At 41.6% G+C, this 17,737-nt stretch overlaps 1 protein-coding gene across 9 annotated transcripts in view; it reads left to right on the forward strand.

Moving 5' to 3' along the window:
* LOC111868871 overlaps window positions 1–17,737 on the forward strand; it is a 314,970-nt gene that overhangs the window by 215,828 nt on the left and 81,405 nt on the right. For all 9 annotated transcript variants that reach the window (XM_023859916.2, XM_023859917.2, XM_033753210.1 and 6 more), the window contains 3 exons: window positions 2,454–2,563; window positions 10,763–10,877; window positions 16,255–16,334. In XM_023859916.2, coding sequence (XP_023715684.1) covers window positions 2,454–2,563; window positions 10,763–10,877; window positions 16,255–16,334 — 305 coding nt within the window. The remainder of the gene's footprint in view (window positions 1–2,453; window positions 2,564–10,762; window positions 10,878–16,254; window positions 16,335–17,737) is intronic.

A 17,737-nucleotide genomic window follows, 5' to 3' on the forward strand; every position in this document is an offset into this window, starting at 1 on the left:
ACAACAGAGTAAACTGTTCCCCCTGTATTATTTAAGCCCCTTATTCGACACTTGTATATCCAAGGTTCCTGAATAAGTGCTATATCTGCCTTACCCTCAGCTAGCTGTTGGCACAGAGCTGCCATGGCAGCTTTGCTGTGGTGTAGGTTGATTTGAAGAAATTTCCATCTTATGTCCCTCTTCTTTCTCGGACTGGGTTCCGTGTGTAGAGGTCCCCTGACCCATTTTACTTTGGTCATCCGGGGGGGGGGTACCTCATCCCCTTCCTCCTCAGAGACTGAGTTGGAAGATACAGTGTCTGTCACGGGTTCTGCCCTGTGCTGAACTTCAGGATCGTCCAGCACCTTAACAGTCCCCTGTGAGAGTCCTGTAAATATTTTATGACCGGTCCTCTGTACATAGCATAGGAGTCCCTGTCTATGAATAGGATAAGTCTTTGGCCTTTCGACTCAGATTGCTTGTCTAATACCCTCCAGTTCTCTGTATGAAGTCCTGAATTAAGGTCTGCAATAAATTTCAGTAGCTCTTCCTGGTTTTGGGCAATTTTGTCCCTAGTCTGGAGAGCTACTGTAACAGGCTTGGGCAGGTTCCTGGCATCAGTAGCCTTCAGCCTGGTCCCTGATTTGAGCCTGTGGTTGTCAGTGGCTCTGATGAGCCACTGACCAGACTGTTGGTCGGCACATATATAGATAAGTGCACCTCCCAACAGTCTGTAGGATTTCAGGTGTGGTAGTTCTTCCTTTGGAGTCCTACATAACACATCGCCCAATGCTTCCAGAATGGAATTTTACTCGTTTTTGGTAAGTTTATCCTCAGGGTAAGTATCCTTGAAGATAGCCACCTTTACATTGGTCAGAGCCTCCTTGTAAGTCCCTGGTCCTTTACAGTCCCTGGGCTTTTTCAGAGTTCTAGCCGTTTCTGTAGGAGTACTGCCCTACGACCTTGGCCTCTTAAAGGTGCCGGTGGGGGTTTCTCCCTGCTTGGACGAGCTTGCATTCCCTGGTTGCTGACTGCTCCCAGTTCCTGCTTTGCCTGTCTCAGCTTTTGCCTGTTCGAACTTCCATCTAGCGGCCCCAGACAAAGGTTTCTTCGCCAGACGTGGTCCACCTATTCCAGAGCCTAGGTGTCCCAGTCTTTCCCCTGCTGCAGGTATGTTAGAAGTACTGGCTCCCTGCAGTGGTGTGTCAGTACTACTGACTCTCAAGAGAGCAGTTTTTGGTTTTGCCTCTGGCAAGTTTTGAATCACTGGTTCATCCTTGCCTTTGGCTGAAATTTCAACAGCAGGTTTGCCAGTTGCAACTGGGCCCCTTAATGGTTCACCAGAGCTTCCAGCTCCCTGCTGAAGCATTTCTCATAGGGATCCCCTTGAAGGGGGGTCCCTCTTCAGTTTAAGGTCCTTGCGACCGGTTTTTGTTTTGGTTCCCTTTTTCATTTCGGTCCCATAAGTAATGGGGTTTTAAGAGGTCACCACCCACAGAGCCCCGTATGGGTGGAAGGCAAATACAATGGGGTGCTGCCTGGTGCCCTGAGGGGATTGTTCACGACACTGGCCAATAACCACCCCAGTGCCATGCAGCCCTCGGCACGATGCCTCCCACCTTGGCTTAGGAAGTTGGTCCTTCATAAGTATAACCCCCACAAGCCTCCAGGACCAAGAGTGCATGTTTGGGGGAGAGGGGTATCCCAGATGATAAATGGGAGTGCGATACTAGTCATGAGGTTGCGACCACGGCATCCTACACGAGATTATCGCCCCTGTAGGTTGCTTCTGAGCTCCCCCATTCCCACCCCTCCACATGGGTTGGTCAAAACCATTTTAGAGTGTTGAGCCCTAAGGCTTGCAGCACCTTATTGGTACTCTAGGGAGACAACTCAAATAGCTGTAGCTACCCCCATGGGAGTGCTCTCCCGCATGCGTCCCGGGTACATCGTAATGAAACCCAAAAGTCATTATGCAGCCGCGTGGGAGGATCTGGTCAAATAGCCATCACCCCTTGTGGAAACTTGGCCACCAGCCCCAGAAGCTCATGCTAATGCAGACCCCCAAGACTGTCGTTGCCCAGCAGGACCACAAGGAGGTGTTCCAAAGCTGTGTCTCAATGCATCCCTGGTCTATGATACATCCCCACCAAGACACAGCCACCCTCCCTAAAAATGCAATCGTATGGATTCAATATAGAATATTAATTTATGTAATTATTGGCCCCAAAGAGCCTGCAGTTAATTTATGAAAGTATGTGTTGGCACTGATTGCACCAATTCCTTTCTTCTGGCTAGTGCTTAAAAATGTATGAATAATTATGTGAGACCAGTTGTCATTTGTAGCTTCAATCTGTCATGGATTCTTTCTATCATCATAAGTTCTAATTTTCGGTGTAATGTGAACAACAGAATGCATGCATTACATTTGCTTATGATTTTAAATTAAAATTAATTTGTTTTGGATGTTCCAGAGAAGTGTACTCGGTGTGGTATGGCCGTGTCGGAACAACCAGTTTTATACCATCTGAGAAGGTCCAGGAGCTCTTCAATGACATGCAACTCTACCCATCTAAATCACAAGGTAATTAATTCTGATAAAACATCTTACCACTGCAGGGGTTGGTGCTATATGTGGGTGGATGGAATGTAAGGTACTGTTTATGCAGTGATACTGTTTATACGAGTACTGATATGCCTCTGCAAATAGCAGATATAGTGATACTGTACATGAATGTTTTTCGTTGGTATGATGACTTCAGTATCTGTAAAATGTTGAATTGAAATATACAGGGTGTCCCAGGAGGAAAGGTCAGTATTCTGGGAGGTCATAGCATCCGTCATTCAAAGCAAAAAAGCGTATATGTATATGTGTCCTATTCTGAACAGTTTCTGAGATAGAGCTATTTCACTGTACAGTACACTATACACTTTACAGATGAGGAACATGCAATGTCCCCACACGAGTTGCAAAGTGCATTGATGTTGACAGAATTTTCGAAAATGTATTATACTAAGTAATGGTACTGTCACCCTTTCTTTCTTTGTACTTATGTGCCTGCTTCGGTAGACCACTTGACTCCTATCAGGATTGTGTTACGGCAGTAACTAAGGCAACCAGAAACTGCATGCTTGAAGCCAGTCCACTGCTTGAAATCAACAACACAACTTCCACTGTCCACAAACTGTTTATTTATTCTGAAGCTAAATATTATAACTTCCTTTGCAAGCACTGAGCAATGCAGCCCCTTAATATTATCAACTTTTAACGATCCAAAGTGAAGGACTGATGAATTTAGAGAAACATGAGGAGTGCAATCCAATGACGTCTGCCTCCAATCAATTCAAAATGCCAAGTTTTTGAAGACTGATATCCTCCGAGAGCATTGCTTCATCCCTCAAGAAGGATTCAAATTGACGGCCTTTCTCCCAGACAAGAATTCATTTCTTATTGGCTGATTCTAACTAGCCAAATTGATTATGCAATCAGCGCAAGCCAATCGCATAAAAACCTTTGAGAATAAAACAGTTCCCAAGATATAGAACTTGGAACCCCACATGTGAGAGCAGTTATTTTCATTAGTTTAGGGACCAGCTACACCCTTCTGAAGACACTTTATGACAGCTACACATGTCAACAAAACAAGATTCACATCTTGGAAAAACTACAGACTTGCCTCTTGTAGTGACCTTGTCCGCTTCTGGCCATCCATACTGCATGTAAACAAAAACAAGGCAGTTGTTTTCTGTCCAGATAGGAAAAGCAAGTCATAACATGCCAATAAATCAGTCTCGCCAATAAAACATTCACCCTTCCGAAATGGCTAAAGAGGACCATAGTGTCCACGGAGAACTGTAACAGGTTTGGACGTTCACAGTAAACTGTACCAACTCTGTCACTTGAACTATAAATACCAGTATTAGAAGGAACTGTACTGTGAAATAGCTGAATCCTGGAAAAAGCATTAAGAATAGGACATGTACCTATACACCTTCTGCTAAGAATGATCAATACTATTTGATGACCTCTTAAAATATTGACCTTTCCTTCTGGGACTCCCAGTATATGGCATGTAATTGAATGGTGCAGACAAATTTGAGCATGAATTCCACTTAGCAAAACAAGAAACAATTTCCACATCATCATGTGTCCGGAAACATTTAATTTGTGAGTTGCAGCCGAAGGAGTACTCATATTATAATTGGTCAAAATGTCCTCCATGAGATTCAGAGCATACCTTGACATGTCTGATCATGGACCACTGCATCCAATTGTAACGTGTTTGGGTGTGTCACGCTACAAATAAGTTTACGCTGTGGTGTTTGATATAGCAGATTTATTCCACTTGTTCACCTTACCCACTTTACAATCATTACCACTTGCAGTGTTACAATTACTGCTTACAATATCTCGGCGATACTGTACTGTCTTCTCTGGCGGTTTATAGCAGACTCGCTCTGCGAATGCATTCAACCCCGTTTTATAACCTCGGTCGCTGCTATGCAACGAACCCTTTGGTATAACCCTGGAGACTCCTGTTAGAACTACAATAGAGTGATTGTTGTTTCCTATGCAACGGTCTATTCTAGCGTTTCCATAGAAGTGACTCTTCTGGATTCCAGACACGTTACACATTCAAAGATGCCAGAGTAGTTGCAGATAGTCTGACAGGCACGGACAATACTATGTGCCTCTTCACGTGTGCCCACAGGTAAAAATCCTGAGGATTCAAGTCAGATGTGCATGGAGGCCATGTATTGGTTCCTCCTATACCCATCCCTTGATCATGATAGACGTTATTGAGAACCTCTCGCACAGCACTGCTAAAATGAATGACAAACAGGTCATGTGGGAACCTCCCACAGTCAAACACTCCAAGCTTTGGACCCCCCATCCCCCAGTTGTCCATTGAGGATGTAGACAGGCTTCACCATGTTGTTTGACACTGTGATGGGCCTGCCGTGCACAAGGAGTTGCATTGTCTTCTCCGTCTGTGGCAGTCATGACTAGCTTGCAAATTAAATCTGATAGGGACTTCTTTCTTGTTTTGCTATGAGGAACTCACGCCCCAAGTTGTCCCTGCCTTTTGCTTACATTCTGCTTGTGGCCAAGCCATTGAAGAGAGGAAATGTGTTTGAATTGGAAGCAGTGGAAAATCACTGCTGAATAATGTTAAGCTAGAACCCCTTCCCATCTTCTGGACTCGCCAGGAATTGGGAAGGAGTTTAGTACTAATGTCAGTAGACAGCATCTTTCAGTAAGAAAAATAATATAATTTGAAATTAGGCATTTATGTTGAGAATTCACACAGTTATGTGGCTTTTTCTTTTTAATTGTGCATTTCAAATTGACTAGTTATTTACACAATTTTCATACCATACATGTAGTAATAGTTCAGAGAATAATATTAAAATGTATTTTAGAGATATATGTTTTGGGGAAATGGGGTTATGGACTGAATTCGTCTGGCTCAGGATAGAGGCCAGTAGTGGATTCTTGTGTGCAGAGTAGTGAACCTTTCAGCTCCATAAAATGTTGGGAATGTCTCAAGTGGTTGAGCAACTTTTAGTTCCTCAAAAAGTCGTGCTCCATGGATTTAGTCATTTTCATAATGATATTTATTTATTTATGTCTTATTCAGTGACACTGTCAGTAGCTTAAACTACAGTGTTGAATATTACCAGTAATTGTCATCCTTAACTCTTCAGTTGCAGTCATCATCTTCAGAGAGGGGGGTATGAGGCAATATGTAGGTTTGTATTTATAATGGCGACAGACCAGTTTCTGTGACCAGAATAGTATCCAATGTGTATGTCAGTTTAGTAGTTGCTCAGGTACTTTTAAATTTCCCGTCTTTTATGGACCGAGTAGGTTCATTGTCATGTTCAGAAGAGTGTGCCACTGTATCCATCATAACCTGAACCACTGAATCCAGCCCACCACCCTCCCATCATATTTCCTTGAGATCCATTTTAATATTATCCTCCAAATAATGCCAAAGTCTTTCAGGAGGTCTTTGTCTTTCCCTTCAGTTTGCCAGTTATTCTTTAAGATCCAAAGTGCAATGATTGGTACAGTGAGGAGTACGTTTAACACCCGAAAATGCATAGTTCCATGTCACATACGTATCTTGCACATCAGTTGCCTTTCATTTTCTTCCAAACAACGTATCATTGCCATTTTATGATGATACGAAACTACGATGTTTGAATTCACCATGAACTGACAGAAAACTGATTGCACTCTGTATCTCAGCTATGATGCATGTACAAGGTCGTTCAAATATGACCGGGACTGATTTTTTTTTTAAACCAAAATTGCCAAACACTCACTTGCACATGTCAGTCTTCAACGTGCTCCCCTCCGGAGTCAGCACATTTTTTCCAACGTTCTGGAAGCATCCTGATGCCCTTTTCAAAAAAGTTATGTGGTTGGTGGTGTATCCACTCCCGAACATTCTGGATGATGTCCACAAACCACATGCCTTGCAAGTCTGATTTGAGCCTTCTGAACAGGTAGAAATCACTTGGTGTCAAATCGGGACTGTACGGCGGATGTGTCAGAAGGTTCCATTTCAATTTCTGGAGGGTTTCCATTGTTTTGGCCGTATGGGGGCGTGCATTGTCTTGAAGGAAGGCTACCCGCTTTCCACCTCTCTTCCCCCTTGGATCGGATCCTTTCCTTCACGTCTGTTGCCAGGAGGTCTGAGTAATAAGCTGCATTGACTGTTCTGGCATCTGTCAGAAAGTCTACATGGATAACCCCCTCCCAGTCCCAGAAGAACGTTGCCATCACTTTTCCTGCCGAATGGCTCCTCTGCGCTCTCTTGGGTTTGGGAGAACTGGTATGCCACCACTGGCGTGATGACTGCTGGGACTCGGGAATGAAGTAGTGCACCCACGTTTCATCGGTGGTCACTATAGACTTAAAAAATGCATCACCTTCGTCTTCAAACTGCTGTAGGAGATGACTGGCAACTTGCATGCGCACCATTTTGTTCACGTCCGTCAAAGTGCGTGGTACCCATCGTGCATTCACTTTGCGATAGTGCAGGTGGTATTTCATGATGTCTTCTACACTACCAACACTGATGGACAGCATTGCTCCAAGTTCCTTGATAGTAATGCACCCATTCTCACGAATAAGTGCGTCTGCATGATCAATGTTTGGCTTGGTGACGGATGTTCGCGGCCGATGATCATGCGGTTCATTCTCCACGTGCTCTCTGCCCTCTCTGAAGCACTTACACCACTCAAACGCACGGGTCCATGAGAGACACTCTTCCCCATACTGTTATTGGAGTCTGGCGAATTTCAGCGGACGGGACATTTTCTCCAACGAGGAATTTGATCACAATGCGTTGTTCCACGCTCCGCGGTACCTTCTGTTCAGTCATCACTTCAGCAACTTCCAGACAGGACTGAACAGGTTCTAACCCTAACAGGAGGGAGGGTGGAGGTGGCGGCGGCTTCACTCTCTCAAGGTCGCACAGCTGCTGCGCAGTGCGGCTTGTTTATGAAAAAATCAGTCCCGGTTATATTTGAACCACCTAGTATTTGTTCAAGACTACAGAGTGATTTTATAATGCAGAACTACTCTATGAAGAAGCAGGGAACAATTTTTACAGTATGTGTCAAAATTACGAGAAAACATTAGAAATGGACTATAACTTCTTCGTCTAAGTATTTTCAAATCTTATGTTATAGTATGCAGCATTAGGTTCTTTGCTGATAAAGGCAAAGTTAATTTCCAGTCATAAGAATTGTGTTAGATACAGCATTTTAAAATACAATGTAAGCGCCCTAAGAGGAACTGACAATTGAACGCAGAGCAGCAATGGCCATTTAAACGCGCACCAGCAGCAGGCATTTAAATAAACTCTGTCTAACCTAAGGTAACACCATGTTAAAAGTCTGGCTTTTGAAGGTTAAACTTTTATACTTTTCGTGTTATATATGACTGTTGCTAGACAACGCTTCGGTAAACATTCTTGAGGTTACATAGTGCCAAGAGGAACTGATGGGCAGTAAACAGCCAGTTGTGAATAACTCTGAGAAGTTCAGTGTGTGAACAGGGATTCTTCATTTGTCCCAGTGGAAGAGAAGACACTTGTAGTTCAGTAACGACTGGACCGAGTTGTAGATGGTCACTGATTGTGAGCTGTTACAATTGGGTGTAATTATAATAGAAGTGCCAATAAATCCGTCTAATCCAGAATCTGCTATATTCATCAAGCAAATGCCGAATACATGGCAATATGTACCTTTCCCATACTACTACTACGACCGCCACCGCCACCCCCGCCGCCGCTACTGACAGTGGTGAAGTTGATGAATGTTGAATAACAGTTTGATTGTTCTCCATAAATTATTCAGTATTTTCAAACTGATATCTGCTTGCACAACAGACACAAATTCAAATGAGGTCATGGTTTATTTCCTCACATCATATCCATTATTCATTGTCAGTTTATTATTGTTAAACCTGTTGACCTTTGCAGAAAGTCATTCAGTCGATAGAGATGAAATATGAAGGAATGCATATTGCACTGTAATGAGGACATGATAGTACAAGTAGCTTCCTGGAGCTTTTCAAGTCTGTAGGATCTGAGGTCATAGTGTGTTCAGGGTTGCACTCATTTTGCTTCAAGGCTAATGCCAGTTGTGGCAGTGGGATCACAAGAATGAGGTGCCAGGTCTTCTGTCACGTCTGTACTTAACAGTTCTACAGGATATTGTTTGTTTCGAAAATGAGGCATATTCTTAATGCATATATCTTGTGTGATTTCTTCTCACACTCATCTGTAAGAGGGAACTGGGAGTGACTGGACTACAAATTGGATATTTGAAGAATACTATCTTCTGGGATATAACGCCGTGTAATCTGTTGAAAGTCAACAACTGTTTTGGAGGAAGAGTATGCCTCCGTCTTCAGAAAAGGAAAGCAGTGACAAATAGAGCAGCTGTGCTTGCCACCTGGCTTCACGCTGGTATCCTGAATGGTTTATTCTTCGACCCTGTAGATGGAGGCGGTGGTCCTCTGAAACAACACAGCATTAAATCCCTGAAGATAGTATATTTAATCAATACTGTTCAAGCCACTCTTGAGAAAAACAGTATTGTAACGGATTTGATCATCGTGTTTCCAGCTCTGTAAACATGGTCCAACACTCAACAATAGAACAGGCTGTTTTCTCCATGTCCGCTGTGACGTCATGCAGTGGTGGGTGGTTGTCATCCGTCTGTGTTTCGTGTGACGTGTTCAGTTACTTGGCTATATAAGTGACAGAATTTGTTTGGTTCAGGGACAAGTCAGTTCTTGGTAGGAGATAGCCACGGGAAGTTTGTAGTTGAAGAAGAGTGAATTGACATTGGAGTACAGAAGAATTAGAAGTCAGCCTGTGAAGAGTTAACGTGTTGTGATTAGAAGATTTTATTTATATGTAATATTTGGAGTGTGTGATTCAGTGAGACTGTTATAGTTCCTGTGTTATAAACCTGTGAAGACTAGTGCAGACAGACTGAAGAGATAATGTGGAGTGATTGTACATTGGGTAAAGCAGCAGTAGTGTAATAATTAATTGTAGTTACAACCTTTAAGTTTGACTTGAAAGGATTCTGACGATGGTGTATACACTACTTCTTTTGGTTTATTTTGGACTTTACCCATTGTCTGGTATGTGAAAGACACATACCAGACGATGGGTGAAGTCCAAAATAAACCAAAAGAACCTTTAAGTTGTTGATAAATCTAATTACCAATCCAAACCCCGTCTTTAGTCACTGATAAATGTGACAGTATTTTGTAATTGATCCTCTGCTGGTGGCAAGATTTTCAGAGTGCACTATGTATAGGATGTTTTTGCTTGCAAAATGATTCTTCGGTTCATTGCCCGTGTAGATAGGTGAAAGTTAAGGCAAATCAATGTAGCAGTTTTCAATAGAATTTACATCTCACATTTGGGCTGCAGAGGGCTTACTGTTATTTTTTTTTCAAGAGTTATAGGGTTGGTTGTTCATAAATTATTGAAATCTAATCAGAATCGCTTGAGCCAATTTTTAGAAAATCACTGTGGTGTTTTATGGGACCTATCTGAAGGGGCTCTGTTTTTGGAGCCAGAATGTTCTTATTACTCAGGCACAAACTTATGATGGGTAAGCTTATAAATACCGAATATCAAAAATATATTTCCAATCTTCCAGGCACTAGCTACGCACACAGATTTCCAGAAACAACTGCGTATTCAGGCGGGATGAAAACACATAAATCTGTAAAAAATCTTGAGAAAGGAAAGGGTAGGTGAAGATGATGGTAGAGTTGATCTGTGCTTAATTAAACACAAAGCCACGAAGATGTACGGGAAAGTTGTAGTCACGTGGCACTAGATGGAGGCCAATGGCCATCCTAATGCCCTGGCTAAGAGCCTCCAGTGCCCGTTCAGTAGGAGGCAGGGTCGACCCCGGAGCTGGTCTCAGTGCTGTGGGGAAGAGAAGTCTCTTGGACCTGCTGGGAATCGAATCACACTTCCTCAGAAATCCATCCTGTAGGCTAGTCACTATACTGAATGCACGGGGTTAGTGTCCATTTTGAAGAGCTGAAGAAAGATGAAACGTCTGTTATGATAGCAGCTAATCATACCTGATGTTTGTGCCACTCAGCTTCAAATATCTTAACAGGCCTTTTTATATCCACTGAAATGTGGTGCTTGGTTTTCATGTGGAGCGTTTGGTGGTAGCACAGATGCTAGAATGGTGTTACAAGAGCAGAATCTTTGTTTTGCAGTGTATGAAATGCTGCAGTGTGCAAAGGAATGTGCGAACCGCAACTCGGCATCTTACCTCACATTTGGAGAGTTCTGCATCTTCGCAACTGAGCTGAAGAGGTGTTATGAACGAGGGTGAGTACCCAGCAGAGCTCCATTATTATGGCAGCTCCACTGTTCCATAAGTAAAACAGAACTTTATGTATATTCTGGTCATAAAGGTTTTTGACAGTTTGTTTTAGTACTATTACAGAATTAAACCAATTACCACAGATCTTTAGAATCACAGTATAAATCTGTTTTAACCTAGAACAGGGTACAGAGAGTTGGTATAGCAACAGGCTACAGGATGGATGATTGGGGTTCGATTCCTAACTCATGTAGAATGGTGTACAGAGAGTTGGTATAGCAACAGGCTACGGGATAGATGATCGGAGTTCGATTCCTGGCAGAGCAATAAATTTTTCTTCTCTCACTAATGTCCAGACCAGCTGTGGGGCCCATCCAGCCTCCTATGCAATGGGTACCAGGATCACTTTACCCAAGTGTAATGTGGCTGGGGCACGAAGCTGACAAGTCACCTGCGTCCAGTTCCCAGATCGAGAATGGTGTACCTATACCTCCACTCCCACATGTTGTCATTAGGCATGATCAACAAAAAGAAAGTCATAGACTGTGTTTTAGGTAGTTGGTTAGTGAGTGTGTAACTAGAATAACATAATTGAGTTGTCCAACTGAATCACTGAGACGAGCCATCAGTAATCGAATGCTTGGAGTCACTTAATATGAACTTTTGGTGTCAGAGATGAGTTAATTGACATACATGATGATTCTATGTAGCAGGCTGAAGTGAAATAAGTCATTTTACGTGATGACATAGACATTAGGTAATGCAAGTGTAGAGAGATGGCTGGTGAGTGATTTCAGGTGATTCAAGTTACCAAACTGAATGGGTGAGTTTGATTTGGATTGGATCATTAATGAAGGAGTGGCCTGAATCATGATACACCTACTCTGCTGGTCTAGGTTTGGCACCTACACTCATGTCATGACAACCTCCTTTACTCTCGAGTCGTGACTTGCTACTGTCAGTTGAGATCTAACTTAATTCACTGAATGATGAATGACTTTTTTTTCAAAGTCAATCACTGATTCATATCTGTGTGCTGACTCAACTGCTGTCACCAAAGACCTATTTTTCCTGTCTGTAATTGTATTCTTCAGACTAACCCATTATGATCATCTCCCTTCTCCTCTGTTGATATAAGTGTGCTGCCTAGCAACACAGCTTCTATATCTGTCCGCCTTCCCATCTCCAATATTCAGTTTTCTCCCATGTTTTTCTCTCCATTCAGCATGGCGGCTTTCTTAATCTGATGCTGTTTTCTTGATCTCAGTCATGTGTCAAGTGTTTTCCATTTATTTTTGTGTTCAAAACAGTGTTTTGAATTCTGTCTTCTTTAATTTGGAAATATGCCTGTACCATCTGAGTCTTTTATTTAGTAATTTATTTTTTGATGTATTTAATTTTTAAATTCTCCTTGACTGTTTTCTGACTATCATACTCTTTCCTTCTCTACTTAAATCTCATCTAAGCTGCTCTTAGTCTCCTGTGTCCATCCCTATATTTCTACTGCATATGGTAATTTGGACCTGTAGCAGTTTTTAAATAAACACTCTACCTGTCTTAAGCATGTTCCATTTTCAACGCATGGCCCTAATTAATTGGTAAAATGTTCTTCCATTTTAAAATTCTGTCATATGATTCTTCATTATCTGGACAAAAAAGTACAATGTTGTGAAGTTAGCGCTTTGTCTCATCTTTAGATGAAAGGGAACACAGTAGATTACACTAGCTCTCTTCATAAGCAACCTTGCCTTCAAATGGGGCGGCAAAGCAGCTGGGGGGTGAAGCTGACCACAATATCAGAATGGTGGAGCTGTACCTCCACTGCCTCATATGTCTTCGTGGTGTGGCAGAAGGTGGAGTTATCCTTGTGCTTAATTATGGAATTAAGCACCACACCATGGTGACATGGGGGGGTGGAGGTATATCTCAACCTTTCTTGTTCTAATTACTAGATGGGAGGTGAGTAGTTAGCTTCACACCCTGGCCGCTTTACCCCTCAGCGAAAACAGCCCTCAGGTATCCACTGGGTAAAGAGACTAGGTAGGCCCCAGAGCTAGTCTGAACACTATGAAAAGGAGAAAAACCTTTGCCCCTGCCAGAAATTGAACCCTGTCTCGTCATCTGTCCAGCCCGTAGTGTAGCTGCTATACAGACAGAGCTTCATACAGAGACATCTTTACCTCATCATAAACACTGAAATGGTTCAGAGGAGGTTTATGCAAACAGTGGGCATGTGGTCAAAAGTGAAATACAAATCAAGGCATATCAATAAAGGTGTTGTTATTATGATTTCGAAAATGATAGAAATGAGTACTTTCCTGGAAACGAGACCATAAGAGAATGTAGTGTGTTTATGGCTTAGGTACAACTGTTGTCTCTGTGCTTGAAATGGATTCGACATGGAACACTGGCTTAGCCGATGCTTGCAGACGTGGGTGTATGTTATTAAGATCTTCTGTGTCCATAATACAGCTAGCTAGAATAGACAACAACTTTAGTGCAAAGTATTCATTTAGTTAGCTTTTGATGATGACACTTTTTGTTTTCCTTGACCTTCTCTGATGATCATATTGTCTTGTTTAAGGTCATGGAGTTCAATGCAGTGATTGTGTAAGTGATCTGAATTTTAAATGGAGACATTGAATGGTGATTTTTCTGTAACATGAATCTTGACTGATAAGGTATGCTTATTTTTTCTGTGGTCAGCTATGATAGCAGCTTTGAAGTTTTTATAAAGTAATTTCTGAAATAATCGTCACATTTTGAGCCAGGCAGGCTGGTGTAACAGGAGGTGCTGAGATGAAATCTCATATGGAGCACCAGCTGTTCTGACTGAGGCCTCATGGGTTTTTCAGTCCCTCAGGCTACAGTAGTGCCTTGTCTATTGGGCCATGACAGCTTTCTTCTAAATTCTTTCCAGTTCATTATTGACTCTTAGTCCCACCATTTCATGCTATGTAGCAGGGGTGATGACCAGACTGTGGATCCTTTGGACTGTTAATGGGGCTTGTGCGGGGAAAAAAGTAGTAGTATTATTAAATCATTCTTAGAGATGAATTCAGTATGAAATACCTGCCACATGGAAAGCATTTCTTAAACACCCATGTCATGCAATCTATGTCCCTTTGTGGCTCCAAAACTTCAAATAATTATTATAATGTGGCTTCGGTGTTAAGCAGGTTTGGCCACCTCTGCTCTGTAGTCTGAATGTTAATTGACAGTGTCATAAAATAAGCCACAAAATGGAATTCTAGAGTTTTGAAGACATTTATATTATGTAGGATCATTCCATTTGAAATTGGCTGATTGAAATGCATCAAAATACGAATTTTGAGGACTGATGTGTTGTCTTGGACCAATATCCAAAACCTTTTCTTCAGCCAGCACAATTGTCTTCGATTGCTTCTTTATGTCACACACTGAACCTGGCCTGCCACTTTTTCACAAGCTTGGATACACACAACTTTGTGGGAACTGATGAATCAGGATATTTACAATGAAACTCACTGAGACATTTTTGTAAGTTTTTTCTTTGCAAAAGTTTTGACAATAAACGCACACTGTTCAATAGTAAACTTCATTTCAGTATAAATGTCGACTGCCTATCAACACCTCTAACACAGACTGACTATTGATGCGATTTACTGCAGTGACAAACTCAGGCCTCCTGATGGTTTCCTTGATGATTGAATAACCTTTAGCCATATATATATATATATGGCTAAATATATATAAGTAAAGTAAGATGTATGTTGCAATGATATGAAGAGAAACTGAATTTGCCATGAAAATCTGTACTGCAGAATGTAGCACCACATATTATCAAAATCAGTTAAGTTCTTTCAGAAATGTAACACAGGTGGAAGGACAGACGAGTTCCTCATTGTATATTCATTTTCAGTTTGTGCGAAGAAACTATAACAATAATTACAGTGGATCCTTGATATACCACACTTCATTATGCTTTGGATTCTCATATGCTGTGGTGGTGATTATGTTTCCTAATAAGCAATATGTTCTTAAAAAGTGCAGTTATCAGTTTCAACAAATTACGTAATGGGACTGTTTTCATAAGGAGGTATAAGTGTAAGTAAGTCTGTGCCAATAGCTTTGGTGAAACATAAATCTGAAATGTGCCATAAATTTCGCTTATTTTTGTCACTGTTTAAATATACATAATATCGGATTCAGAATCGGATAAATATCGGTTTCATACCTGTAATGTGGATGGCTAATAATGCAGGTACAGAATCTGCCATTCTGAAGCCTACGTTACATCGAGGGTGCACTATATTGCTGTAGGCTTACAATATTCTAATGTGTGTTACTGACAGTAAGGGATTGGTTGAATTCTGACTGAACATAACTACGTGTAACTATAGTGCTGTCGCTAATTCACGCACTCAGAAGTTCACTACAGCATGTACTAAGTCTTCTCAGTCTTGCTGTATCTTCACCATTTGTTCCCTTGTAATGGCTTCCAGCGGCCAATGTTCCTCTTGTTCTGGCCTTGTAACAGTTTCCAGTGGTTGTTGTTCCTCTTATTCTGGGTTCCCAACCTATCCCCATATCTCATCTATCAGCTTCTGTCAGTAACAGCTGACAAGGACTAAACCGCAGCAGTCCTCTAACTCGACCAACCGACTGACCGACACTTGACAGGCTAACTGAACTGAACTTGGTCGGTTGAGTGATATCGCCTTGGAGCAAACGACATAGAAGACACCCCTTCCAACAGCACTTCCATTGTTGTTTGTGGGCTGCTGCCTTGCAACGGCTGTTGTCGCTCGTTTCTTCGTCATTGCTTAGCAAGATATCTATGCCACAGTAGTTAGTTATTGGAGAGGGTGGGTTTCCCCATGCACTTAGACCCGTATTGGTCCATTGTGCTTCCCTCTATGATTTCTACCAGTCTCTATATCCTACCGGTACTGGTGCTTACCATCAGTCCCGCCCAGCCAGCGAGACCGGCTCTACTAACTGAGAGGTATCTATAATGCTTCCCCCATCTACCAGAGGTATTAGAGACTGCTGTTGGGCGGGAAACATCCGTAATTTGGCTCAGTGACCTCCTTTGGAGATATGAGGTTCTTTTACATGCCTTAAAGCTACGACACGGGACCCACGGCTTAAAGTCCCTCCCGGAGGACTTGTTCCCTGAATTTTTCCGCCCTTAAAAATTCGACGACCTCCGCCGGGTATTTGAACCCGTGTACTACGAGTCATGAGGGGGGATGTTACCTCTAGACTATGGAGGCCGCTCTATGCCACAGTATATATGCTCATCATACATCAAGTGCCTCGTGTTCTTGTGCTGATAATGTTGATAGAATGAAATGTACCAACTAAAGCTTATACTTTTTTTTAATTTTGTTATTTTAGAATTCCTCGACCAGTGCAGCTGTCCCGACTGCTCGAGAGAGATGGGGAAGAGAAGAAGAGAAGAAACAGGAAGATGTCAAGTAAGTGTCTTTTCCTATGCAACTCGTTAACCACTGTAAACCTTTAATTTTGCTGATGATCTCAAAATTTTCCATGTCATTAACTTGCCACATGATTGCCTCTTACTTCAATCTGACATAATTTCCGTGAGCGACCGGTGACTCCACGAGACTTAATGTTGCTAAAACACGTGTTGTGTCATACACAAAGAAAATTAATTTTTTGAATTAGGAATGTCAGCTTTGTCATGCTATCATTACACACCTAGCAGTATTAAGGACCTAGGTGTTTTCTTTGATTCAAAATTATATATTCACACATGTTGATTATGTATTTTCTGAATGCATAAAGCTTTTAGGCCTTATTCGCTCCGTAACTTACAGATTTTCCTCCCTGGAGTGTATGTATGTACTATACTTTACTTTAGTCAGATCCAAGTCGGAGGATGCCTAGGTAGTTTGGAACTTCATCACTTTGACTGATGCCAGTAAACTTGAGCGCATCTAGCAGTAGTTTGCATCCGTCTTTTTTTATCGTTTCTTCCCTCGTATTCCATACAATTATACAGATGCCTTGTAGAAATTGTATACAATCTTTACGTAAACGGAGACATCACCTTGATGCACTTTTCTTTTATTCAGGTCTGTCTTGGGCTTAAATCTTGCTCTTCCCTTTTGGAAAACATTAGCCTTTGTGTTCCTCCCAGTAATCTTAGGGGCTTCTCATTGGTTGGTGTTTGCTCCTCTCATAAGCACTGTCCTGCTCGGTGCGCCTATGCTGCCAAGGCGGAGGGTAAAGATCTCGACATATTTGCAGTTGGGGCCATTTCTCTCAATCATATTTAGCATGTAAAAGGTAATAATTTTATAATTCATAATTTCATAATTTTATTTACATCCATAACTGTAAAATATACAATCGGATAAAGTCAAAGGGAATATATAGATTTAATAACAATCACACCTAACATAATCAAAGAATACATAAATACTTAAATATATTATATAAAAAAAACACCAGCACATGCATTAACAGACAATTACAGTCATTTAATTCAACATCTTACATATAAAAAAACTCCTGAAGAGAGTAGAAGGCATTATGCAACAAATAACACTTCAATTTCCTCCTAAACACTTTAAAATCAGATACATTCTTTAACTCCATAGGAAGATTATTGTATAGTTTTATGCCCATGTTTATCACACTTCTCTTACAACGATTTGTATTACAATGTTGGGCATACAGATTATGTTTATGCTTTGTATTGTAATTATGCACATCAGAGTTCAGAGTTGTATAGATTCTATTTTTTATGATAAAACATAAAATCTCCAGTATATACAAAGAAGTAACAGTTAAAATTTCTAACTCACCAAACAGCCTTCTGCAGGATGCCCGATTATCAACGCCCATAATGGCT

Source organism: Cryptotermes secundus, unplaced genomic scaffold (genome assembly GCF_002891405.2).
Source record: "Cryptotermes secundus unplaced genomic scaffold, Csec_1.0 scaffold547, whole genome shotgun sequence".
Lineage (NCBI taxonomy): Eukaryota > Metazoa > Arthropoda > Insecta > Blattodea > Kalotermitidae > Cryptotermes > Cryptotermes secundus.